Raw genomic sequence first — 25,444 nt, 5'->3', positions numbered from 1 at the left:
GACACAGAGACTGTGGAGGCCCGTCCATCATTGGCACCAGCCCCACAGCCGTCGCCATCAACACAAATCCAAGGCACTCGAAGGAGCGCTAGAGACAGAAAGCCGTCACAGTTCAAAGACGGCACCCCCACCGACCAGGCTCTAGGAGCCCGCCGCAGCAAGAAAATGCCTCCATCATCACATTTGACCGTGGAATACTCATTCTTTCACACTCAGACTCCATCGAACAAGAAACCGCTTCTCCGAACAGATATGCCCGCGGAGCCAAGATCCTGGAAGGAGATGCTTCATTCTGATCACAAAAAGCAGTGGCTAGAAGCAAGCGTCCAGGAGGTCAACACCATTGAAAATATGGACACAATCGAGCAAGTCCCCTTCGAATCGGTCGACCAGGAAATACACAAGGTTCTCGGGTTGACCTGGGTCTGGAAATACAAGGTTGACTCCACCGGCTACGTGACCAAGTTCAAGGCCAGGCTCTGCGTACGAGGAGACCAACAGCCCAAGAATGAGATGGAAACATACGCGTCGACACTGGCAGCCAAGACGTTCAGAACGTTGATGGCCATCTGTGCAGAGTTTGACCTAGACACGCACCAGTTGGATGCCGTCAACGCCTTTCCAAATGCACACCTCGACGAGACAGTCTACGTCTGGGCCCCTCAGGGCTGGGATCTCATGCAGGAGATGCAACAGAAGAAGGGCGCTCCACAGAGGCGCACGATTTTCAAGCTGAAGAGAGCTTTGTACGGTTTGCGCCGATCACCGCTTCTCTGGCACAAGCTGCTGTCCGAGGCTATGCGGAAGATCGGCCTCGTGGCTCTCGAGGAAGATAACTGTGTCTTCATGGGCAGAGGCATGATCATGTTCTTCTACGTTGACGACATCATCCTCATGAACCGCAAAGAGGATCGCCAAGCGGCCGAAGAGCTGAAGAGCCAGCTCAAGTCTCTGTTCGAGATGCGAGAACTTGGCGAGGTCAGATGGTTCTTAGGCATCAGAGTGGTCAGAGATCGTAGCCAGCGCAAGCTCTGGCTGTCTCTGGAGAACTACATCACTGAAAAGATGAAGGACCTCAACCTCCAGCCATCCACCAGAGGTCATTTGACGCCTCTATCAACAGACCCAGCACCTGCTCCAAAGGATTACGAAGCCTCTGCTGAATCCATTCAACTATACCAACGCAAAATTGGTTCCATCAATTACGCAGCAACCACAACACGACCTGATGTGGCCAAAGCTGCCTCAAGACTTGCGGAGTCTCTGCTCAGGCCGACAGAACTCCATCACCTTGCAGCAGACCACTGTCTCCGCTACCTCTATCGCACAAGGACTCTCTCGCTGTCCTACGGAGGATCAGGAGACCATTCTACATCGCTGTATTGTGCGAGCGACGCATCATTCGGCGATGATCCCATCACCAGATTTAGCTCACAAGGATACACCACCATGCTCTTTGGAGGTCCAATTGACTGGAAAGCTACAAAGCAGCGATCCGTGGTCACTTCTAGCACCGAAGCTGAGCTGGTGGCCCTCAGTGTCGCAGCGAGGAACTACCTTGCCACTCTTCGTCTGATCAAGGAGCTTCAGCTACGTTTTCATGGCAAGGTTCCGATCCAGATGTTCTGTGATAACCGCCAAACGCTGCTGTTACTCACTAGTGAGAGGCCTCAAGCCACTACGAAGCTCAAGCATGTTGACATCCATCGTCTTTGGATCCGACAAACAGTCAGACAGGGGAAGATATCCGTGGACTGGATGAGCACTGACAAGATAGTGAGCGATGGGCTTACAAAGATTCTCCCGACTCAGAAGCATCAGAACTTCGTGAAGCTTCTGCAGATGGAGTGCGTACCAGCGGTCCACCAGTGAACAGCTTGCTCAATTTCGCCCACCTCTCCTAACACTTACACACATCCTTATTTGCTTCACAAGCACGATTTCCTTCATCTGCCCTGAGAACGCCAACTGTTCCAAAGGCACCAAATTCTCTACCAAAAGCCGCCAACAGGCATCTGCCTGATCTTTCGTGGTTCAGATGGTCAGAGAGAGGCTCGCCTACCCATCTGAGGGGGTGTGTTGCCGATCAGGCAAGGTTCTGTTCTGTGACCCAGGAGTACTTTCATCCCAAATGTGGAGTCCTCATTTGATGCATTTGTTCTGTCGTTATCGCCCCGGTAAGACTCCTTACCGATGCTGGATCTGACCAATTACCTTCGTTTGGACTTCTGGAAGTCTCCTTTTGTACCTTAACAACAATCAATCCACTTTGTTCAATTCCGTGGTGACACCTGTACCCTATCAGTCTATGGTTCGTACTGGATTGTCTCTTGTCCCGCATAAGGTACCTAATGCAATTACTAGTATCACTATATAAGTCGAATGCACCTACTGAGGGCTCTACTGGCACCTCCATCCTGGTAATCACCTAACACTCCATGATCACCCAGCACACTGTGAGCAGACTTCTTGGAAAGGGATTGGATCTCATCAGCCACGACGCCCGGCTAATGTAATGGCTGGTTGAGATGAATGACGGTATGCAACCTGCTCACCAGGCAGTCGCACTAAGATCCCTGTCATCCAATGATGCTCGTCTCACGAGCGACCGATTGGCTCACCGAAGCCCGTCGAGCATTGGTGGCAGCAGTCTGGCCGTTTCAGCTGCATCTCATAAATATCGGGCTCACAGAATGCAGGAGCTGAGGACAGCCTGCTTTCTTACCCCCGCCCAAATTCATTTCAGCATCCACCATTCTTTCTCACACCACGCAAGCCATGAGTCCATCATCGTCTGTGTCAGGGTCATCCGGAGAGGAGTCATGCGATGAGGACTTCTCTGTCATTGAGCGCCTTGCCGATGCAATTCGTATCGAAGAAGATGTGAGGTTCTCTCCAGATGAGAGAGCATTGCTCGTCAAAGAATTGTATGAGGGGCCGAGGAAGTGCCAGTGCTGCGTTAATTGGGTCGAAGAATGCCCCGAGCACGTCGTGGTCCCTGTTTTCGACGAGCCGGAGAAAGAGGTCGAAGTTGGACCCCCTCTCGTCATTCGACGACGTGTGAATCACAGCGAGAACGGTACCCTCGTGTCGCTCGACTCGATTGAGATCCGCCATGCAGCAACACGCCAGGTATTGCTCAACGTCTTTAGCATGTATGACGGCTTTGTCGGCGTCATTCGACACTTGGTATTCAAGGCGCCGTTTCATGTTTTCTTCTGGCATTGGAACCGCTTCGATGAGGCCGTCGCGAACGAAGAAGATCCCGAAACACGCAAGGTCCTAGTCGCCCTGCGAGCCATCGTGAAACGAGAGCTGGCCGAGGCTTTTGCCATCTCAAAGGAGCTCGCCAGCAACGGTGTCATTTCGAGCATGTTTACTTGGACACTGTTTGCGCCTGGCTCCATCGTCTACGGCCGAGAGGGTATCCATGATCGCTTCTACATTGTTGATGCGGTCCAAGTCGATCCCTTCCATACAGGGCTCAGCTTGCGCTTTGTGGACTGGACGGGACGTCGGTTTGGCGGGGCTACTAAGCACATTTCGATGCCAAACTTCTTCGGCACCCGACGAATCACGTCTTTGGCGGTCTACCCAGCTACGTACCTCGACGACTTGCCGAAAATGCAGGCAAGCTTACTCGCCAGGGGCCGCAAGTTCGCCGGGCTGGCCGGCATGCATTACAAGTCCTACCGGTCCTGGTCCGGTGCGAAAGCCGGCTCATCCGACCAGCAGCACGAAGAGAGCAGGATCGTTATTGACACATCCGAACATGCGCGACGTCCCCGAACACAACCACTGTGGAAGAGGTGCCAGCATGGAATTCCTCTCCACACGTTCCTCATCAGTCAAGAGCCCATTGACAAGGTGCCCCGAGGTCGGCACATACCACTACCGAACCCGAATCAGAACCCTCAGGGGCCGCCAGCCCCGGGTGTGCCTTACATGAATAACGGTTGGAATCATAATGCGGTAACCCATGGGCGTCGCCCTGGTCGTCCCCATAAATCCTATGGCAAGGGGCCGCTTGTCCCGGACTGCGAAAGTGACAGCGAACAGGATGATGAAGGTGAGATGAAATATGGAGGTTTCGTTGGGATACGCTGACGTGCCGCCCATTATAGCAGACACATCCGATCGAGGCCTTGCAGCTGCCCGCAACAGGCTGACTGACGTGCAGCTTCAGCTCTGCGCCCCTAAAGTCTGGGGCTACAGCATGAGGACCAAAGTCTGGCGTATGCTACTGAGTTCTACCACGACCATTGTAGCCGCTTGCTGAAACGTTTGCAGGCACCTTTGATGTCGACCGAGTATCAGACATAGAGTGGAACACGAAACCCTTTGAGAGCCTCGTCCTCCCAGAGGGGTACAAAGACTTGATCCTGTCCTTTGTGGAAAGCCAGGTCAAGGAAGGAGACACGTTTGACGATGTTATCAACGGGAAAGGTCAGTTGCCTTTATTTGTGTGTGTTACGAATGCCAAAATTGACGCGCTTCAGGTGGCGGTCTGGTTATCCTTCTTGCTGGCGAACCAGGCGTTGGAAAGACCCTGACAGCGGAATCTGGTAAGTTTACTTGCTGCTGATTTGAGCTTTTCATCCTTTGAACTCATTTGTGAATCTAATTGGGTGCAGTTGCGGAGAAAATACAGGCGCCTTTGTATAAGCTTGAGCTTGGAGAGGGCAACTCCGTTCAAATGAAGGAGACCGACGAATCTCGATCGAGGTCTCGATCACGGTCGCGGCGTCGTAGCCGTAGTCGTAGCCCCGAGCAGGTCAGTACCGATGTCAAGACAGCCTTCAATCTCGCTTCTCGGTGGGGCGCTGTGCTCCTCATCGATGAGTGCGACCTTTACCTTGAGCAGAGGAGCGACACTTCGACGCAACGTAACCAGCTTGTATCCCGTATGTCAACCCAAACCCCACGCGCCGTCTTCACCGTCCCATACAATGCTGACAGATCTAGGCTTCCTCACGGAATTGGAGTACTATCCTTCGCTGCTTTTCCTCACCACGAACAGGGAACGCGTTCTCGATCCGGCGGTGTACTCGCGCATCCACCTGACCATCAACTATCCGGCGCTTGACGCGCCTTCCCGGACCAAGATCTGGACGACCTTCTTGTCGCATGGTACTGAGTCTTCCATCTCAGAACGCGAGCTCGAGGTTTTGGCAAATATTGACGTCAATGGTCGGCGCATTCGTAACATTGCGAAGACAACCAAGATCTTGGCCAAACGAGCTGGACGGCCCATCTGCTTTGATGACGTTAAGAAAGTCATGCGAATCACGGAAGGTCTTGTCATCGAGGATCCTGAGCCTGAGCCGGTGTATCAGGACGTGCGGGACCCGTTTGGGCTGGATGACTTTCACTAGGGCAGTGGCCTGCATTGCGGCCGTCACGAAATATGTCCGTTATGAGTAATTTCCTTCATTGAGCTTTCTTTCGACATTTACATGACCGCTGGGCCCGTTATTGGCTTGATGCTCCTTTTAGTCTTCGAGGACTTCGTACGATCTTTACCAACCGAGAGAAATATATGAAAATCTCCAATGCTCATTCCCTTGCCTCATATCCAAGTAGCTCAATACACCATACGATATGATTATGCTACCTTTATATTCATCATGGATCACTCGTATTCAGGCAGTCCTGCTGTTTTATACGAGCTGAAGAAATGTTGTATGACTTTTCACTGCTCATGTAACACTGTACCTACCATCATCGATGTGGAGATATTATCAGCATTCTACATGAATCACGAGATATTGCGGTCATGTAGGCATGATGATCATGATCGCTTCTAGACGATGAGCTGCAGTCTTTAGCGCTGGACATCAAGACAGGATAGTCAGGATGATTGCCTGCTTGACATGGCGTTCTTTTCGAGGGGGGCGCCATTCTCTTCGAAGAACAGTCAGGATCCCCCTGAGTGCGGTGAGGTCCCGAGTCTATATTGCCGGACGATCTGAAGCCTCCACACAATTGCGGTGAAATCCCGACCGACCCCATGTTAACGGGTGTCCGTCAGTGTCCGTGACAGGCCCATGCGCCAATCATCAGCGTTGTTAAACAACCTTTGCGATATAGCCAGATCCCAAGCGATCCCGCTGTCACTTCACTTGCATGCAGTGCTGCTGCTGCACAGCAATCTCCATGTTTAGAATCAGGCGTATAGCCACACTCTTTTCGTCTCCAGACGGGATGATTCAGCGGGTTTTGGAGGACACTAACCTCGTACAAGACCTGGGCTTGACGATACTTCAACTCGAATGTCGGCAGTCGGGGATTTCTCCTCCGACCTTTCAGTGCTTGTTTTTCTTTCCGCTGATTCAGCTCAAGGGCTCGGCAGCTGGGCTGCTGTGTGAGATGTCGCGTCGACTGAGATATAGGAATGCATAGATGCTCTTGGGTTGGTGCTGTCTTTTCTGCTTCTGTACTCCATTCCTTTTATCTCCAAAAGTATCGAGTGTCTCGACTCATCCATCAGAAAGCATGGCCATCCAACTCTTCTTGATGGGACTCCTGAGCTTGGGTGTCCTTGCACTTGCTGCCAAGGATACGTCAACCTGCGCCAACCTTTGGTTTGTTACCTATCACCAGTACTCATGGCCCGTTCACTCTGTCCGACGTTCTACTAGGGGTCAATGTGGCGGCGAGACCTGGACGGGACCCAACTGCTGTACCGCTGGCAGTACCAGAACCGGTGGTATAGCCAGTGCCTAGCAACCACCGCCACGATCGACGGACACCTGGAGTATTCGCTGGCCGACGAGAGAAGCTTCCGCGAGCTTTCTTACAAGTGGTCCATCGCTTGGGATAGAAAGGTGATGTTGAATCTATGAATCATGCGACGAACCACGCTCTGATGGTCATAATAGGATAAATCAACCTGGCTCGCCATCACTGCCCCTCAGGTGGTGGCCGACTATGCCGACTACCCAGCAGTGGGGACTGTGACGATTGCCAGCCCAGATGACATCTTCACACACTCGTTTACTGTGACGGGCCTCGGTGATAAACGACGTGAGTCAGCGAAATGTCCGTACTGTCCATGATCAACGCTGATGATATGCTGTGATAGTCGGCAGCCAACACTTCCTCGGCGCATCCTTTTTCACGCGCACCAATGCCACAGAGATCAAGGGAGACTGGCAGGTTCGGGCTCGCCACGTGAGGACGCTTTCCAATAGCACGCAGCCCAGTGGGACTCTAGCGTTTTCGTCGAGTTTCTGTATGTTATGGTTGACGGACACTGGAAGATTGGTGGTATACGTCCGCACACAGTTGTGGCTACTACGGGGCGGCCTGAAGATATCATCGGCTCATTCTGAGGAACGCTGGCTCGGCGCCTGGTTGCCGCGCCTGTGAGAGTCACTCCCGCTCGTTTTGAGCCTGTATCAACGGCTTTGGCTAGAAATTTCTACAGGACTTTGGGAAGCCGATTCCTCCGGAAGCCCAAAAGTTGCACTCTCGTTTCTCGACGCAGGCCAGGGCTCGACTTGAAGCTTCGGCCAGATTCCCTTCCACCGCCTCGCCTTCTTCTCATATGCCTCTCTCGTGCCCAGGACTGCGTTAGGCCTAGCAACCATGTTGAAAAAGTCCGAAAGCCCTCGGGGCGCGTACACAGTCCACTGCCCGTCAGATTCTAGTCTCACACCCAGCATGGCGCTCGTCGAGATCCACGAGTCGATGCCCGCCTCCGTGCTGCCGTGGGGCGAACACGGAACGCCGTGTTTCTGCTCATACCAGAGGTGGACGCGCGCCTGGTTCCGGATCTCAACGTCCACGCCTAGGTCGGCGAAAAGCGCCCTGCCGGCCTGGATGCGTTTGTCTTCTGCGTCGTAGGAGAGATCCGAGGCGTCATGGTATACGAGGTCGTAGTCACTGATGCCCGTGTCCGACGGCATGCCTGACACGTTGTTCCAAATGGTCTGTGAGAGGGACCCCGCTGCCAGGTACCAGTTCGGCAGGCCGAGCAGTGCCGCACGATGGATCATAGCGACGAGGGTTGGGTTTGTCGAGAGAACCTCCCGGAGATGGGTCAGCTGCAGATGCAGCGGCAACTGGGCAATTTTTGACATGCTTTCGAGTTGTAATGCTAAGGCCGTGTATCTAGTTCTCGGGGCCGATCCCACGGATGATTACAGAAGGTTGGCGCTGTGAAATGGGTTCTGGTGGTGCCTCGGCGCACTGACCATGGCCAAATGTAGCACGTGATGCGTCAGCACAGTGAGAACCCGACCCCTGGCAGGTACCCATTCATTCATCTGACATTTTGCAATCTGCAAGAGAATCATCCTCTCGGCTTACGAACTACTGAGCATCCGCCGCATGCTGTGAGGAAATCTGACAGAAAAAGACGTGGCTGCGCAGAGCCAGTCGACACCAATCAAACCAGGGATAAAAGTCCGTCTGACTCTGATGCTGTTTCAATCTTGCCACTTGCCCGTATCAGAGGCTTATCACGGCGCCGGGGAGACGGTTGCGCGTCGATGAGCCCTGAATGAGCGACGCGTCAGGTCAGCCAAGCCAAGCTTTAGGAGGCTAGGCAGATGGAAGATGGAAGGAATCAGCACCGAAAGGGTGGGCACAGGGTTACGCATCAAGGCTGCTTGGCTCGATGGCGACAGCCATATCTCAAGTCCCCCGCAGAAAGTGGCACGCCCCCAACTAGCACGGCCGCCTTGGCTGTGTTGAGTTTCTTGACTGATCACAGTTCGCGAGGCCTCGGGGCGAACGCAGAGCATCGCTCAACACAAGCTTCTTTGAGGATACTTCTTGATGGTTCTCAGTACCTAGAGTCAGGGTGTGCTGGATGTCAAGGTGAATTTCGATGAGCAGCGACACACAAAGCTAATACATGTCTAAGAAACTGCTCTGATGCTTGCATGCAGACGAGGTCTTGGTATTGAGAGGTAGGGGCTCGTTCTAGGCTCACAGCGTGGAAAGGATGCTCTCCTGCCCCTTTGGAATGTTACGTGGGAGCTGAGCAAGATAGGACCTGCCTATGTCGGTCGTATCATCGAGCTCAATATTGAATGCCAACAGACCACCCCATAGCGATGACACGAGAGGAACCTTTGTGGCATAGCGACTGCTGCAGCGTTACATGTGGCGCTTGTCAGTGCGATGAGGAGCCTGAACACTATTGGCGATGGTCTCTCGCTCATCATGCCGATATGAAGAGCCTCGGTGAGTTGCTCGACTATAGACGAGAAATGAATAGCACAAGCTTAGGACTCGTGAAAATGGGGCTGTCATCCTCACCGTGAAGGAGTAATGGGGTGAATAATCGACCTCACTGCCAACATTGCTGCAGGGGCACCATCGCAAACAGAAAGTGGGCATATTGCAGGCCAACCGAATTTGCGGGTACTCGCGGGACCAGATGCAAAGCCCAGGCTGTCTCGTCGCTCGTGACGTGCCCCCATCGGTGGAAGGGATGGTGGCGTTGGAGGTGCCGGTGCTAGGAGAATTCAGAAGGGCTTCCACCGAAAAGAGTTTTTCAAAGCCAGGCTCAGATCAGCCTAGGTTGCGCGGCAGGCCGCCCAGCCGCTGACGAGGGAGGCTGGCCGCACCACGCTTATCTCCGTTTGACCTTGACTTGGAGAGAACTCAAGTCGCCGGGATAGAAATGTGACTTCTGCCACTCTGTACTGTGATTGCTGCCAGAGGCTTAACATTCTGGCAGTGAGGTACCTTACTTGGCCATGTCGCTCCGGTCAACCCTGCTCCTGATTCGGTCTTCAGTCCCGTGCCCATGTGCAGGGAAGACGCGCGAAGGCTGGAGATTGGGGGACCATCGCGCAGAAGGCCCCCATCAATGCGTCGCAGTGGGAATCACAGCTGGGACTTGGCTCTGGACTTAAGCTCATTGGCAAATGGCACCAAAGGCTGGGCACCGCAGGTCACCGCAGGGAACGAGCAAGGAGGAGGGTGGGTACGAGTGCATGGTGGTCGGTGGAACAGCAGACTAGAGGTACCTAATGGAAGAGGGTGAAAACTGCTTGCGACGCGAGAAGTTGGCAGCGGCGGAAAGCTGGATGGAAAGCGACAAGGAGTAGGGCGATCGGGCGCTTTACGACGGCAGAAGCACGGGATGGCAAAGCCAAGAAGAATAAGGCAGCCAAGGAGAATAAGGAAGCCATGACTGGTTGAGATGAGGGAACATGGCTTGCCAAGTGGCAGTTGGAGGGAAGGGGGCCTCGATGGCTCTTGCCAGGAAATGGGGGGGTCAGAAGGGCAGGTGCGTGAGCCGGGCATCGAGCGGGCAGGAGCAGTTGAGCGACGTTGGGGAGGGGCCGGTGGTCGTGAGAGAACACCGCCCAGACCGCCGAGCCTTTGCCGAGACTCTCGGCGGCAACCTCTACCCGGTGAGGGAGTGGGAGAAGCCAATCAGCCGACCGGATGCGGAGATTGAAAGTGCGGGTTGCCTCGCACCATCCCGGTACAAAAACAGGCGTCGTTCGGCCGTGGGCGTCCATTGTTCGCCCCCGGCTGCCTTGGCTTATCCTTGGCTGGTGGCATGGAGTCAGGAAGTCGTGCTTGGCCACTTGGCGGCTTGGGATTTCCTTCCTCGCCCTTCTTTGTCCGCTGCCACGGTTCAGGCCATGGCTTCGTTGTAGCCCATCGCACCTACCCATACCTCTGCTCCCCTGCCCTTCTGCACTCCTGCCATTCTGCTCTTACGTGATAGCCTCGTGTCTGCTCCCTGGTCAAATCCGGGGCAGGAGCTGCTAACACTGGGGGAATTAGGTCGTGACAAATGGCTCCGACCGTAATTTGTCCCTAATCGCCCCTCACTCATGTAACCGCGATGGATTTCATGACAGCAGAAAATTCTGAGAAAGTGACGGGAAAATCTCCGCGAAACAAAACACACCGCATCGTTCGCTGCGAGTCACGATGCCTATCGCACGTTAGCCACGGGCCTGGTTCGCTTGGGGTTCTTCGCCCATTTCGCTTGCTCGACACCGACTGCCGGCCTCTTGTCCGCTTGACACCTCTCCGTGTCTTGAGCCTCATCGGCCGCCCAGCAAACGACGAATGGATCCCTCTCCAGATAGGTACGATGGGGTCGACTAACCCGAAAGGCGCGCGCCTTTTTCGGTCGCTTGTTTCGACAAGACCATCTATCGCACAGTTCAAGCCCGCGCCGTGACAACGACTGACAGGCTAGCGTCCGAATCGAGATGCCTGGCCGCGACTCGACCACGGGATTCGGCCATGGAATGACATGATGATTTCCTCATGGAAACCGACCAATGCCTCGCTCAACTGCTTGCCCTCCTAGGCCAGACGGAACCAGGCCAGGCAGGGGTAGCCCGAGCAGTTTCTGAGCCTTCTTGCGGCTAGATTCTAGACCTTGTTTGTCCAGAGGTCCGACAGTCTGTCTCCCCACCGAAAGCTGGCCGGTGCTTCAACTCGCTGACTGTCGTGGCCTTGGAGGTTCCAACCCAAGGCCAAAGTCCCACTTGCTGCCTGCTCCTTATCTTCTGGAAGCCTTCTTCGCGTCCCTCAACGGCCGCCGCGTGCCAACCAAGGACAACCCTCACGCGATGGACGAACCCGCTAGGCCCAATGACGAATCCCAAGGAAGAGCGTCTTGCAGGCTTGGGCCTATCCGTGAACTGGCCATGACCGGCCACATGAGACTGACCAGGGTGCTCATGCCAGTCGCACGCAAGCGAGACAAGGCTTCGTGTGGTGGGGAGCAGGAGCGAGCATGCGGGGATGGAGAAACTGGCGAGTCTCACGAGTCGCCGGACCTCCCAAGCGGGTGCCCTCCTTGTCTGACCTTCCTTTAGAGAGAAAAATGCCAATGCCACCAAGTGGTGATACCGCGCCTTGGCGAGATACGCACCTCGGGCTTACCGTCCCAATTCTGCCAACGAAATGCGACGAATCGTCCCGCACCCTGACCCTGCCCACCAGACCCCTCGAGATCGCCACCTGATAGACAAGAACGACATGATGTCTGCCTTCCTATCGCGCAGCTCTGGGGTAATTAGATGGCCATTGGTTCCGAGAGCCACTACCCATCGTTGAGCTTCCCTGCCTGTCTGTAGCCCAGCCCTGGTCTTGGACGAGCATGTGCATGGCTGGCCAGGGGTAAGAAGGGCTATTCCCCCCCCCATCGAGGACCGGACCGCCTCGATGGATGGATATATAGCCCCTCTGTCGGTACCATCTCTTCGGTTTTCATTCGTGCTTCCCCTCCTCTTCTTTCTCCCAGCCCCAGGTCGACCTTGCAGCTCCCCCTCTCACGCCAACCCTCGTCTTGCTTGCGTCAGCCCTCCCCTTACCCACAAGACGACAACACGCGCAGTCGGCCATCGTCAACTCAACCATGGGTGTCGACGAGGAGAAGAGGGCCATGGAGTCCAACGACCAGGTCAAGGAGAGTTCCTCCTACGACCAGCCCACCCCTCAGCCCACCGGTCCTGTTTCCGCCGAGGTCGAAACGGTCAAGAAGCCTTGGTGGCACTCGGTCAAGGAGCCCGGCTCCGCCACTCAAATTGTCATCGCTGCCGCCCTCGCCATCGGCATCGGTCTGGGTGTTTCTGCTGGCGTGGGTGTGGACAATATCCCTGAGGCTGCCCCCGTCATCATCGGTATTCCTGGTTCTCTCTGGCTTCGCGCACTTCGCGCCACTGGTCAGTATATTTCGGCATCTCGATACAGTGTCGGTCACTAACCTTGCCTCTACAGTCCTTCCCTTGATTATTTGCGCAATGATCTTGGCCATTCAGCGTCTGCGTGAGGTTGCCCAAGGTGCTGCCGTCCTTGCGAAGTGGACCATCTCCTACTACGTTCTCACAACCATTCTCGCCATTGCTTTCTCCATTATCATGACGTCTCAAATCTGGGAGCCCATGATGGAGAATGCCGCCACCGGAGAGGGCGATTCTGAGTTGGAAGAGAGGAAGCCTCACCAGATTGTGCAGACGCTCTTCTTCACTCTGATCCCCCAGAACGTCGTTTACGCTCTGGCCAATGACGAGCTGCTCGCCATTCTTGTCACTTCGATCATTGTCGGATACCTGATCAAGGACCCCGCAACCTCCGCCATTCTTCGTGCCGTCATTGAGGTCGAGGTTATGATCACCAGGATCATCACCTTCCTCATCAAGCTGGCACCCATTGGCGTGTTCTTCTTGATTCTTCCCAACCTCTTCAAGCTCGACATGGCCAGTGTCGGTACCAATCTCGGTGTTCTCATCGGCGGCTCCATCAGTTCTATGCTGATCCACCTGTGGGTCATCTTGCCGATTCTCTTCTTCGCCTTCACTCGAAAGAACCCTTATCCCTACTGGGCCAAGTCGTCGCCCGCGTGGCTCACTGCTTGGGGTACCGCTTCTTCTGCTGCCACCCTTCCCGTCACTCTGCGCGTCGTCCGCGAGCGTGGCGTGCCCACTACCGTCAACAAGTTCGCTGTTCCCCTTGGCTGCTTGATCAACATGGACGGTACCGCCATCTACTTCCCCATGGTGTGCGTGTTCATGGCTGCTACTCAGGGCATCAAGCTCGACGCTGGCCAGTACATCATGATCCTCCTCTTGTCCACTCTTTCGGCCATCGGAACGACGCCCATTCCGTCGTCGTCCCTTGTCTTGACACTCATGATCACTTCCTCCGTTGGTATCCCTGAGACTGATATGTTTGCCGTCGTCGTCGCAATCGATTGGTTCATCGACCGTTTCCGCACCATGGTCAACGTTTCTGGTGATATCTTCGCTGCTGGTATCATTGAGAAGATGACAGGTGTCCGCGATCCCGAGGACATGGTTGACGAGGACCTCATTGCCGAGCGTAACAATGTCCACGACAACACTGACCGTGTTTAAGGTTGTTGTTCCGGTTCGCGGAGGGATGGGTGGAGTTGTTGTAAGAATCTTTTGTTTAGTATCTGATAGTCTGAATCCTGATTTGCTATCATCTTATGACGGATCATGTGTTATGGTTGATTTTCTGTTGGGAATTGACGTAGGTGATGGTCAGGGCGGGTCTCTATTGGTGTCGGCATAGATGCACGCTTGAACGTATTCATGCGGCTCGGCGCATCGACCAAAGGGAGGCGCATGTTGGGCATGAATCAATGGATGGCTTGCCTTGAAGTCGTCGATCAGAAGTCTTGGAGTCAGGGTTGCAAGCCGTCTTCTTGCATGTTGCAGTACCAATGTCGCGGTACTCCATTCGCCGTGTCATCGTATCGGAGGTGTGTTCTTCGGATCAACTCCGCGGCATTGTGAAGATAAAAGGCAGCAGTTCCTGCAATCAGGAGCACATGGCTATATCTACCAGACGTGCCTGCAAAACCCAGGCCCAGACCCTCGGCCAAACAGCCATCGTGCCGGGCCGGATGCCGCGGCATCTGCGGCGCTGTGCGCACAAACTCTCCGAGAGTGCGCCTCACCTCTCATGTCTCTCTTCCGCACAGAGCAGGATGCAGAAAGGGCGCCGTGGCGTCGAAGTGCAGGGCGCGAGACTCTGGGGAGATGCCTGTCGAAAGTCAACCTTGGCAGATGAGGCTCTCGGCCACGAGGGGTGTTGGCCGGGTTTTGGGGGACAAGGAGGCTTCCAAGCGGCCGGAGGATCCGGGGCGTTGGTGGAGAGGGCTGGATGAGTGGCGTTTGCTGACGAGGCACAATGGGCCTCGTGGGGCGGGTGGGATGACGGTTTCGGGGTGGGTTCGGCGAAGGGGTTTTTTGACCGAGGGCGGTCGTGCGAGGGCTGGCGAGAATGGGTGTTATGAATGCAATGAAGGCATCTATGTGGATTGGAGGACATGGAGTTCCCGGAGTGTTGATGCAGGGTCTAGGTGAGATATTTTCGTGGATTACAGGGCCTCATAGTTGCTCAGCAATTATGGAAAGAATGTGTCATTCAAGAGGCCGTCAGTCCATTCCACAGGCTTGACGAGCCATGACACTATCTATTCACATTGTGGCAACTACTTCCGCGAGTTTATCAGGCAAAATGCCCAGACACAGCATGAACTGTGATAATCCCTAGTCAAGAAGGGTTCATTTGGCAGGGCAAGCACCGAATCGGAACTTCAACATATAAAAAATATTGTAGCAGTGCAGAAGTGCTGCAACAAATGGAGTTTCGTACCCAACCCAGACATTGCCCAAGGGGCTGTCTTGATAGGTCTTCATTGATGCCACTGTAGGCGCACGCATCACCTATGGAAGTGAGGCCAGGTTTTCGCCTCCTCAAGGCCCTGGAATAAAGACGAAAAGCAAGCGAAGCTAATCTTTGGTGAAGGTCTTTGCGAATCTCTGTGCACACCACTGACATGTCGTCAATAATTTGTCAAAAAGCGATATGGGTCTGATTTTAGGAGCCAAACTTACATTCCCACAGCTGATCGGCTCGTATTTCGGCGGGTTCTTCTCGTCCGTACAGCTCGGCAATACGGAGCACGTCTCGTTGAAATTGAACCCAAAGAAAAACGGCATGGAGATGCGGTCCTCGGGTGCGTGGTTGAAGACGCGATGAACGGTCGACTGGAATCGGTCATTCGAGAGCCGCATCAAGAAGTCTCCGATATTGACCACAAACGTGTCGGGAATGGGAGGCACCTTGATCCACTGCCCTTCATTCGTGAGGACTTGAAGCCCTCCGATGTGGTCTTGCCAGAGAAAGGTGAAGCACTGCAGATCCGTGTGTGCGCCCAGGCCGACGTCCAGGACGGCGTCCTCTGCGGCTGTGTTTCTGGGGTAGAAGTTGATCACGCCGTCGCTGCGGGAATGTCAGTTGTCATAGCCAAGCAGAGGAGGGGGTGGACGTCCACAAACCTTCCAGGGTAAGTGACCAGATTGTCAAAGTAGTCTTCGGGCACGTCGAGAGCTAGGGCAAAGATCTTGATCATGTTTCTGGCAAGAGACAAGCATGCCTACCAGTAGGCAAGCATAGCATCCTTGAAACCAGGCAGGTGACTGGTCCCCTCCCACACAAAGTCTTCGCCGCGGAGCCACTCTTGGACTTCCGGTGGGATGGCGTCCAAGTTTTTCTCCTGCGGGTCGTACTTGGGGTCGTACCTAAAGCTGAAGCCTTCCTTGAGGTCCATGGACTCGGTTGGGGAAATATGGCCCCTGCGACTCCAACCATTGTAAAACTTGGAATGCCTCTGTGCTATGACGTCTTTCTGCTCGACGGGCTGGGCGAAGAATTTGTGGCCCTGCTTGAAAGCTGCTTCGATCTTCTCGCGGGCGATGCCGTGGTTCTTGATGTAGAAGAATCCTGTGTTTTGCGAAGCGTCGCGAACGACATTTGCCAGCGCCCGCCTCTCTTGCTCATTGCCTTGTATTCCAGACAAGTCAATTATGGGGACCTCAGAGCTATTGCAATCTCGAGGGGGTGTTTTTAGTACATCCCGATACACTGAGCCGTAGGCCGACGCCAGTTCCAGCTTATAGGTCTCGGGAGACTTGGTCTTGGTCGAAGTCGTAGTCATCTCGCAGGGTTGTAGACTGAAAGAATTGTAATATACCGCTTTGATACTCAATCATCAACTGTCTGACGGTTTAATATGGATGGTAGCGATTACTGGTTGTATCTCTAGGTGCGAGGTCCAGAGACAAACGGGTGGGCTGATATGAGGTTTTGACGGTCTCCGTCGGTTTCCGGTGGTTCACGAAGCATGCTGGAGGTGTACCCCGCTTCTGCCACTGATCCTCGGAAGATAAGGTCTGTCCAACAATCGGCGACACACGGGCTTGACTTCACTGTTCAAACCGCTCTATCTTCAGCATCATCCCTTACTTCATTAGTGAGGAGAGTACGGTCTCCGATAGATATGGATTGCGGGACATGACCAAATCAGCGTCGATGCATAGGCAAACACGACATTATAGGCCCCTATTTACACAACTACAGTGATCTACATGCTTTACGAGTAGCATTTTGCCTATCTTCAGAATCTGACACTGCAGAGACTCCTATTTATGCTCTGGTCATGCCCGTACCTGGAGTGCGAGATCAGCGCCAAATAAAACCATAGTACCATGTCAGGGCGCATCAAGTCCAGGTATAGCTGGAAGATTGACAACTCTGTCGAGCTCAGTATTATGTTTGCTTGAGAGACGTTACTGAAGCCCGAGAACCATCTGGACAGACATGATTCTTAAGGCGACTCGACAAGATGTTCCATTTGATGCTTCGAGTGACGATAGTAGGCGCTGACGGACCGTGGGGTTTGTGGATGTGTGGGGTAAAGGTTCGCTGAAAACTCGCGGTAGGCCTAAATAGGACTTGTTACCCCTTGCTCCAGGGCGGTAGACCCTCGATTTCTAGGTCCACCACATTCCTGTCTTCATGGAGCCTGCGTCGTAATCGTGGTCTGCATCTCTCCGTCAACATGTTTGAGAAGCGTTCGCGCACAACTGTACCGACATCTCCCAGTCGCGTGGCCAACGGCGAATCCGAAGAGCCTCAGCCGGCCCAGAAACGTCGGCGACGCGTCTTTTCCTGTGAGTCGTGTCAGAAGCTGAAGTGCAAATGCGACTACGACGTCCACGCGCAAGCGTGCCGCAGATGCCAGAATCTACGGTGATTGATGCTCCACGACTCTCATCAGGGCCACCATGGTCCGTGTATGTCCGTGTATACTGACAATGTATTGCAGGATCTCTTGTTCGCGCCGCGAGGACGTGGACGTCGTAGCACAATCTCAAGAAAGTCCGAGATCATTATCTGCGATAGAAGCCAAGTGAGACATGAACTCCCAAGATCTTGGGATTCCCTTGCATCAAATATCTGACGCGATGAGTCACAGGTTGCTTGAGACTCAACGCGAGACACAGGATGCGTTACGTCAGTTAACGCGCCTCGTTCAATCGGTCACAGACCGAATGGACGACAGGACCAGTCGTGGGAAACCCTCAGAAGAAGAGAGAGAACGCCTGGTCAACGATGAGACTGCCTCCTTGCCTGAAGGCGATGAGCCTGGCCCCAGCCAAATATTGGACCCTGCGGACTACGCTGTCAGCTCCGCGCCAGTCGTAGTACTCCGCGAGATTGGCCGCCGGTACACAGGTGTTTACACGAGGCCTCGAAGCCTTGCCAAGGTCGACTTGGTGCATGACGATATCTTGACCGAGACGGACGCATATGAGCTCATCAGGACGTGAGTGGGCTCCATTGGGTTCTCGTCGAAGATTCAACTGAGCTAACGTGACCACCAAGTTTTCATGCTCAAGGGAAGCACGATTGGCTTTTGAAGGAAATGATCGGAGTGATGTCAAGCAACGATCTTCGACAGACCTCGTCATTTCTTCATAGTGTGTGCTGCCTGCAGGCCATACCACACCGGCCCGACCTCGTTGTGGATGCCGTTCATCAAAGGGTTCATGACCGCGTCAGGATGTCCCTAGGACAGGTTCTCCTGATCAGTCCTCTGACTCTGGAAGAAATCTATGGGATATTCCTCATGAGTGACAATGGATCTTCTGCCAAGCATGTAGGTTGAATTCCCCTGGCTGAGTCTGACACCGAACTGATCGCGTGCTTGCCAGCTCAACTCTGAGTATATCGACAGTTGGGTCTTGACAGGCTACTGTGCCAAGCAAGCCATGCTGAGCATCAGCTTCTCAAGCATTGTCAACAAAATCAAGAACGAAACTGCCAACTTGGAAGACCAAAAAGCCGTTCGGCTGTGGTCTACAATATCGTTGCATCACCTGCAGTACGTCCATGTTTATCGTCGCGCCGCTGACCACTAACGGATTTCACAGCTGGGCAGCCACCACAGGCCGGCCCTCCGTCATCCCTAGGGACTACCTGGACCACTGCAACATTCTGCTGAGTTTCTACGACGCCTCCATGCAGGATGGTATGCTGGTAGCCGAGGTTTCTCTGTATTCCTCCCTCCTCAGCAAGCTAGAGAAACGCCAGCCTCGAAAGTTCATTGCCAGCAGCACTTATTTCGCCGACTGGGAAGCGCGCTGGCGCCACTTACTTGGTAGGTAAAGCTTGGAATGCGAAAGGTATCTTCCATACTGAACTATGCTCGTTTATCCAGACCTTCCAACGGCGCTAAAACTCAAGATCGGCCAGCATTCCGCGTCTCTCATTCTCATAATGAGATCCCTCCAGGAGCTCGATGAAGGCCTGTCGCCCAACATCTTCATGGCCAACCATGCCACGACCTCCCAGGCCTTCGACGATGCCGCTTCTCGGACCACTGCGAATTCCCCAAACACGGCTGAGAAGGCGAAAGCGGACCTCAGGGTCGATGCCTGTGTTCACGCACGTGTGATACTGCAGACCTTTCTCAAACTGCCAACCCATCTCAAATCGTCTCTTGGCTCCAACATGTGTCTCCGTCTGGTCTACGGCGCTTTGATTCTCTCGCACTACGGCGAGACAGTCTCCAATTTCCCGGATCGTAGCGCCGCAGACCTCGTTGCGCAAGTCAGCTACTGGGTGGGTCAGGATCCGAGCAAGTCATGGGCAGCCAGGTTCGGCAACCTCGCGCAGCAGAAACTCTTGTCTCGCCTCGACGGCAGCCAGCAACCCATGGCCGGAGCTGCTCTCGCAGATGGCGTTACAAGAGTGACTGAAATGCTGGCACCGGACGGAGTGGCTCGCGGGGCGGATCCCGTGGCCCACGAGTATGAGATAGACTGGACTGAAATGTTTCCTAATATGGAGGACTTTTTTGCCGGTGGATTTCTTGGCTATGGGGCGGAGCCTTGAAAACAGCCAGCTGAGAGGGCGCGAGCAGCGGATGGGGTTGCTGCGGGACGTACAGCATGGGCAAGAACCAGTAGAGGTAAATGCAGTTCTAAGCTCGTGTTCCCAACGTCAACCACGTGCCCAGGCCTGTAGTACATCATGTAACAAGCCGAACACTCGGTTATTGGCTCAGGCATGTAGTACATCACGTATCAAGATGAATACTTCTAGTCATCCTAGGCATATAGTACGTTATGTATCGAGATGAATACTCGAAAGCCAACCCAGGCAGGGTGCTGTCGTTATATGAAGAGCTTTTGTTTCAGTGTGGGCAGAGCGCGGCGCTTGGCGGTACTGCCAGGTATACTCACCTCCCCAAAATCAGGGGAGAAGATAGGTTGGCCATTTAGGAAGCACCTTTCAAGCGTGAAGAAGTAAAGTCTTTTCCAAAACATCCAGAGTAACAGGCACAAGCCAGCTTTCTTGAACGAACCGAGGATCACGGTCCATAGGAGGAATACACTGCCATTGCAGACATATTCCTGGGCGGACAGATCGTCTGGTTAATGTCAACAGGTGACCACCATTTCATCGCGATCTCATGCCCTTCCGAACAACGAACCTCCCCGTGACCATGTGCAAATACGAGCAGTGATCCCCCAGACCCCCCGGCACGCACCAATCGTTCCGGACGCCGCCTTCATATCACGCCCCATAGCTCGCCGCCAAGCCATGCCCGAAACGGTTGATCATCACGACAGGAATACGAGAAAAGCACCAACATCATAATTTCCGCCATGCGGGGTCTCTCCATGCCAAAATACCCTCATAGTCATGTTCACAGGCCGAGAAGAGCAAACAAATATGTTTATAAAAAAGCTTGTCGAAAGTTGACACGTTCATTAGACGAAACGACATGTTCGCCGGGTATCGCATAGCTCAGACGGCCTGTGGGAAATAACATAGTAGTGCTCCTTTCATCCCAGTGAGGCCATCAGTCAAATAAGTACCGCGAGAAGATAGAAAAGGGGCGCCATCGAGGTGCGTGAGGTATGTTTGTTTATGTACCGAGACCAGCGGGGTATTTCATCGTGCACCGAATCACATAGTAATCGTATGAGATCGTCATACTCCCGATCTCTCCAGAAGAATACCGCGCTGGGCTTGCTTGTAGAGTACCTTATGCTGGCCCCTTCTAGAGCAGCATCCAGGCTACGAAACCCACCAGAGAAGTGACGAAGGTCTTGGGGAGCGCAGACACTGCGATGGCGGCGCTGTCCTCGTCAACAGCTGACGGCGCGGAGTCGCTGCTGGTTTCGGTGGGCGTCGAGGGCTCTGCACTGGTAGTGTTGGAGGCGCTGCTCGTGAAAGCAGAGGAAGCGACAGATATGGCAGTCGTGGTGGCGAAGGTAGTAGTCATGGTAACTGTGGTTGATGCATCTTCAGACACAAAGATTGAAGTTTCAACGATGGAGCTGGCCTCGATGAAACGACCGTCGGTGGGCGCCGGGATGTACTTGGCAATGCTGGTGGAACTCGACGCCTCCGACTCTGTCTTGGTGGTCTCCTTGGGCTTCTTGGGCTCGGGAGCCTTGCTGGACGTTGGTGTCGCAGTGCTGCTAGTCGAGGTGGTGCTGGGCTCGGGGGGATCGATCGAGGTATCGGCAGGGCCAAAGGTCTTCGGGTCACGATACCAGTTGCTCGCAGGGTCGCCGAGGCACTCGCCGAGTGTAACGAACTGGAAACCCTTCTCTTTGCCCACATCGATCATGAACTGGACGAAACCGTTGGCTGTGAAATCCTGAATGTCGTGAGACAGCGAGATGAAAGAGCTGGAGGAGGGGTCGGCGGCCTTGACAGCAGAGCTGTACCTTGCCTTGGCGTTGACACCGCCGGCCTCCCAGTCTTTGGTGTCGAGGTCGTAGTCAGTCTTCAAACGAGGTCAGTGTTTTCCTCATTTCTCGTCCTAGAAAACGAGAACATACAACATGATAGCCCATGTCCCCAAGGGCCTGGTAGCACTCCTCGTCGCAGGCGGTGTAAGGAGGGCGGAAGTAAGTTGGGATGAATCCGAGAATGTCAGCGAAAGCCTTCTCGTTCTTCTCGAGCTCGAGGACTTTTTGGTCGTAGTCGATCTCGTCAAAATTGGGATGGCTGAATGAGTGACTGGCAAGATGGTGGCCGCTGGCATGCATGCGCTTGAGGAGCGAGTCGTAGTTCCCGGTAGTGAGTCCGTCTCCTCCATTCTTCCCAACCATGAAAAAGGTACCCTTCACATTGTTCTTCTCAAGGGTGTCGACGATCCCGGCCGTCAAAGTACCCGGCCCATCATCGAAAGTGAGGGCAATCTTGCCAGGGCTGCTGCACGAGACAATCTTGGAACCGTAGGCTACATTGCCAAGGCGCGGCCGACTATCCTGACGAGCTGAAAGCTCTCTCTTTTGCACATTGCCAGGTGCGGCGAGAGTCACCTCGCTGAGGACGGCGAGGGTCGCAAGTAGTGAAACTGAAGGAGCGTTTATAAACATTATGGACGAACGAAGCAAATTAGCGAGTGACTGAAGCGATCAAAACCGATAAGGAGAGCATACAAGCCGAGCACACGAGGCAGGCAGCAGAGCGAGTATTCTATTATATTTGGCCTGCATGCCAAGCAGTGTCGGGCGAGCACCTAGGTTGCTAGACCCCATAATCCGTATTCCCAGTGGGAGATGACCATGTATCAATGCGCTGGCCCTGCAACTGATCAGAGCAGGGGTGGGCGGAGTGGCTACGACATCGAGCGTCGTCCGGGATGGAGCGCAGTGAAATGGTGGGCACGCAAGACTGCCTCGAGGCCAATGATAAGCATAACCTACCACGACCGGGGTTTTTGGTGCGCACAGCGTCAGGTTGCGCGAAACGCAAGGAAGCCGACCGGTTGGCCCCCAGAAACGCCTCAAATCGTTGGTGCATTGCGATAGTAAGACAAGGCGTGGAGCGCCAAGCTGGACGAGGGTCAGCGTGAGCCACAAGAACCCCCACCCCTCTGTTACCAAGTGGGAACAGCTACCACCAATGTGGCAACGACGACGAAGGCCAAGACTGTTCATGCCTCGGGTTGCTGACAGTGTTCCAACAGCGAGAACACTTGGTGATGGGTCTTGGGCTGACAATGTTCAGTCATGACCTCAAGTAGGTATGTGGCTTGAGGCTCGAAAAGCGATACCATGGATGAACACGATGGGGTCAGTTGCGTGGTGTGAACCAAACATAGGATAAGGTTAAGCTTGCGTTATGTGATATCAGGCAAGGTCTCGTAACACGGCCTTGGGCCCCGCGCTACAGTCGATGGTCGGTTGCTCTGATTCTGTACAACGTGTACAAGGTACCGGAGAGGCGACGAGTTTGCGACAAGTAGTGCCCCGTTCATGAGCTGCAGTATAGGGTTCACGATCAGGTCCTGGCGAATTCTCTGGTCTTGCCATCAGACCTCAACTCGTGTCGCCCAAGTCGCCGGGCACCCCTCGTACGAGCCAGGTAGTCGCCAAGTCCGGACACGAGACAGTCTTTTTCTAGGGGCTCTCGGCACTGCTTGGTCGTAAGGGCTAATGCAGGAACATCCCCAATCTGAGCCAGTTGCAGCCCTCGTACCCCTGATTAGGTCAAAGTCCTCGCCCGCAACTGTCGAATCATACCAGGCGCGGGAGCATTTGGGTGGGAAAGGTACCCAAAACTGGATGAGATGGGGAGGATCCAGGACGTCCATCGAGTTTGGCATCGAATTTTCCCGAGGACCCAACGGCCAGGTTCTGTCCCCAGTCACTAGCTGGTACATTGTCCTAAAGGTGTTCGGGCGTACATGTAGAGGCCCGCTTCTGCTTTTTCGATGTCGCGCCGTTGCGCGCCGCATTGCGCGAGACACCATTGTATCTCGCAATTACGCGCGCGCGCGTGTTGGAAGTCCAGAAAGCAAAGTGACAAAAGGAAGCTTCTGCGACGGTGAAGGGGCTGGTAGGGGCGATCAACCTGTGACTGATGGGGTGACGGCGCAGAAGCAGGGAGGGAAACGCGCATCCACACGAAACAATCTTGCCCTGTATCCTATAGTCCAGTGTCTGTGTCCGTGTCTACCTGTCCCCCGGACCTCCAGTTGGTGGCTCGAGCTTGTGAAGCGATTTCCTCCGCGCTGAAGTTGTACAGTAGGACAGGACAGGATGACAGCTGTGTCATTGGTCGCCGAGCAATCAGATGAACCAGCAACTTCGTCGACAAAAAGACCAGTGTCAGACGACAATGACAGCGATGGCCGCTTCGGGTTCGCCTTCTGGTCGGTGTCGGTGCGAGCTGGAAACATGCCTGCCCAGATTGATGCCAAGAGACAAGTCTCGCGAGACATTTGGGTGACATGTGCTATGCCCGTGCTGCCGTGCCGAATGTTCTCTGAAGATGCGTCCTGTAGCGTAAGGTACTCTACAGGATATCGAAAACGCCTGTGAGGAGTCTCAGCTCGAGTCGGTCGACTGGTGCGGGAATGGCGGGAGAGGCGTCGAGAAGCATTATCCCAAGCTGTGGAGGCGTTTGGCGGAATGCGTTTGCCGCCTATCTCGGGCATTTTGCTGGAGATGCCGATGGTGGAATGCGATCCCGGATGATAGCCATGGCAATGCTGAGCCGAAGAAACTGGCATTGAGAAGCTCCAAGCATCGATATTCGTCAACATGCAGTGTGTGAGTAATGGTGTCTGCTTAAACCCTGGCAGGAGGAGACTGCTCTTGTGATGACTGGGACACAACCACTATGGCCGCGATGCGCCACAGCCTTTCACTTCCACTCCATTCCTTCGTAGCAACACAAACAGCGGCCTCTGGCACGGTGGCGGCGACGTGGAGGAAAACCCTCCGCCAGCCTGGCAAATCATGTCAGGCATCTCTCCCTGTGGATGACTGAAGTAGCTCAGCTGAGAGTGCCGAGTGCCATATGGCACCCATGCTTAGTAGATCTGTGATCGCCTTCGTCAATCGGGCATGCCATTCAGGCGTGCCTTTTGATCGAAGAAGCTTCGACGGGTACCAGCCCTCATGGCCGTTTCCCAACAAGTCAGCAGCACGCGTGAACAATGCTTGATATCTGTGTGAGTAGTCGACAGCTTCTCGCATCACAGCTGGATTCGATGAAAAGCGTCTATTCGTAATAGATCTTCCCGGGAGAATACATGACAAAGTTCCCTGGCATGTGCATTCGTGATGCCAGTGATCGTGAACCCAATCGTGAAGAGGCATCTGCAGACAACCTTCATCTAACATTACATTTCTGTACTGGCAACATGAACCTTTGACAATAACAGTATGGCGTGCTGTTCAACCCAATCGTGGAATCGAATGCCAATTGATTCAGCACAAACATAAAATGCGCGTCAAACTGGCCGATATACTACCGCCACTTGTGGGCTACATGTAAATACATGTAGTCTTTCACAACCCGTTCATGGGTACAATCTTGGGCTGGCATTCTCCTTTATGGCACCGAGACGGACTATTACTGACAGCCGGTCACGTTCTGCAGGCTTGGCCAGAGAAGGTAATAACATGCGACTGATTTCTATACAATATGAATTGTATTCTGTCGCTGGCCCAGTGCCCCAACCACCAACACCGAAATGCCATATAAAAGAAGAAACAGCGCTAGGAATAGTACTACATGCCATAGAATGACCCCGAGTACGATACACAAAGGGCGTCTCGGGTCTATCATGACCAAAACACCATGCAAAACCACA

The 25,444-nt window shown here is 54.0% G+C and overlaps 7 protein-coding genes across 7 annotated transcripts; 4 read left to right on the top strand and 3 right to left on the bottom strand.

Annotated features, from left to right (window-relative positions):
* Positions 1 to 2,778: 2,778 nt before the first annotated feature.
* VDAG_03339 (uncharacterized protein) lies at positions 2,779 to 5,612 on the top strand (the record flags this gene model as incomplete). The annotated part of the gene is made up of 6 exons (XM_009657204.1): positions 2,779 to 4,069; positions 4,125 to 4,235; positions 4,291 to 4,446; positions 4,500 to 4,565; positions 4,635 to 4,904; positions 4,966 to 5,612. 6 exons carry the CDS (start codon positions 2,779 to 2,781, stop codon positions 5,373 to 5,375), a joined length of 2,304 nt encoding a protein of 767 aa, XP_009655499.1. The 3' UTR covers positions 5,376 to 5,612.
* Positions 5,613 to 7,400: 1,788 nt separating this feature from the next.
* VDAG_03338 (uncharacterized protein) lies at positions 7,401 to 8,084 on the bottom strand (the record flags this gene model as incomplete). The annotated part of the gene is made up of 1 exon (XM_009657203.1): positions 7,401 to 8,084. The coding sequence occupies one exon, from the start codon at positions 8,082 to 8,084 to the stop codon at positions 7,401 to 7,403; it is 684 nt and encodes a 227-aa protein (XP_009655498.1).
* A 2,088-nt stretch (positions 8,085 to 10,172) lies between these two features.
* On the top strand, positions 10,173 to 10,628 carry VDAG_03337 (uncharacterized protein; the record flags this gene model as incomplete). The annotated part of the gene is made up of 1 exon (XM_009657202.1): positions 10,173 to 10,628. The coding sequence occupies one exon, from the start codon at positions 10,173 to 10,175 to the stop codon at positions 10,626 to 10,628; it is 456 nt and encodes a 151-aa protein (XP_009655497.1).
* A 1,724-nt stretch (positions 10,629 to 12,352) lies between these two features.
* Positions 12,353 to 13,850, top strand: VDAG_03336 (excitatory amino acid transporter 2; the record flags this gene model as incomplete). Its single annotated transcript, XM_009657201.1, has 2 exons — positions 12,353 to 12,659; positions 12,715 to 13,850. The coding sequence occupies 2 exons, from the start codon at positions 12,353 to 12,355 to the stop codon at positions 13,848 to 13,850; spliced, it is 1,443 nt and encodes a 480-aa protein (XP_009655496.1).
* Positions 13,851 to 14,930: 1,080 nt separating this feature from the next.
* VDAG_03335 (gibberellin 20 oxidase) lies at positions 14,931 to 16,577 on the bottom strand. The gene is made up of 4 exons (XM_009657200.1): positions 15,965 to 16,577; positions 15,807 to 15,904; positions 15,363 to 15,750; positions 14,931 to 15,299 (listed from the first exon to the last, which is right to left on the bottom strand). The coding sequence occupies exons 1-4, from the start codon at positions 16,463 to 16,465 to the stop codon at positions 15,258 to 15,260; spliced, it is 1,029 nt and encodes a 342-aa protein (XP_009655495.1). The 5' UTR covers positions 16,466 to 16,577; the 3' UTR covers positions 14,931 to 15,257.
* Positions 16,578 to 17,368: 791 nt separating this feature from the next.
* Positions 17,369 to 19,707, top strand: VDAG_03334 (uncharacterized protein; the record flags this gene model as incomplete). The annotated part of the gene is made up of 6 exons (XM_009657199.1): positions 17,369 to 17,480; positions 17,857 to 18,136; positions 18,292 to 18,469; positions 18,525 to 18,694; positions 18,744 to 18,970; positions 19,031 to 19,707. 6 exons carry the CDS (start codon positions 17,369 to 17,371, stop codon positions 19,705 to 19,707), a joined length of 1,644 nt encoding a protein of 547 aa, XP_009655494.1.
* A 1,174-nt stretch (positions 19,708 to 20,881) lies between these two features.
* VDAG_03333 (chitin deacetylase) lies at positions 20,882 to 22,261 on the bottom strand (the record flags this gene model as incomplete). The annotated part of the gene is made up of 2 exons (XM_009657198.1): positions 21,672 to 22,261; positions 20,882 to 21,616 (listed from the first exon to the last, which is right to left on the bottom strand). Exons 1-2 carry the CDS (start codon positions 22,212 to 22,214, stop codon positions 20,882 to 20,884), a joined length of 1,278 nt encoding a protein of 425 aa, XP_009655493.1. The 5' UTR covers positions 22,215 to 22,261.
* Positions 22,262 to 25,444: the final 3,183 nt, after the last annotated feature.

This window comes from Verticillium dahliae, genomic scaffold (assembly GCF_000150675.1).
Source record: "Verticillium dahliae VdLs.17 supercont1.5 genomic scaffold, whole genome shotgun sequence".
Taxonomy (NCBI): Eukaryota; Fungi; Ascomycota; class Sordariomycetes; order Glomerellales; family Plectosphaerellaceae; genus Verticillium; species Verticillium dahliae.
This window is presented reverse-complemented; position numbering and strand designations above follow the sequence as displayed.

Coding starts and splice junctions, on each gene's coding strand:
- VDAG_03335 (XM_009657200.1), bottom strand. CDS start 16,465: ATGACTACGACTTCGACCAAGACCAAGTCTCCCGAGACCTATAAGCTG. Junction 15,905..15,964: donor GGCTCCGCGGCGAAGACTTT/GTGTGGGAGGGG, acceptor GCCTACTGGTAG/GCATGCTTGTCTCTTGCCAG. Junction 15,300..15,362: donor AGCCGATCAGCTGTGGGAAT/GTAAGTTTGGCT, acceptor ACGACATGTCAG/TGGTGTGCACAGAGATTCGC.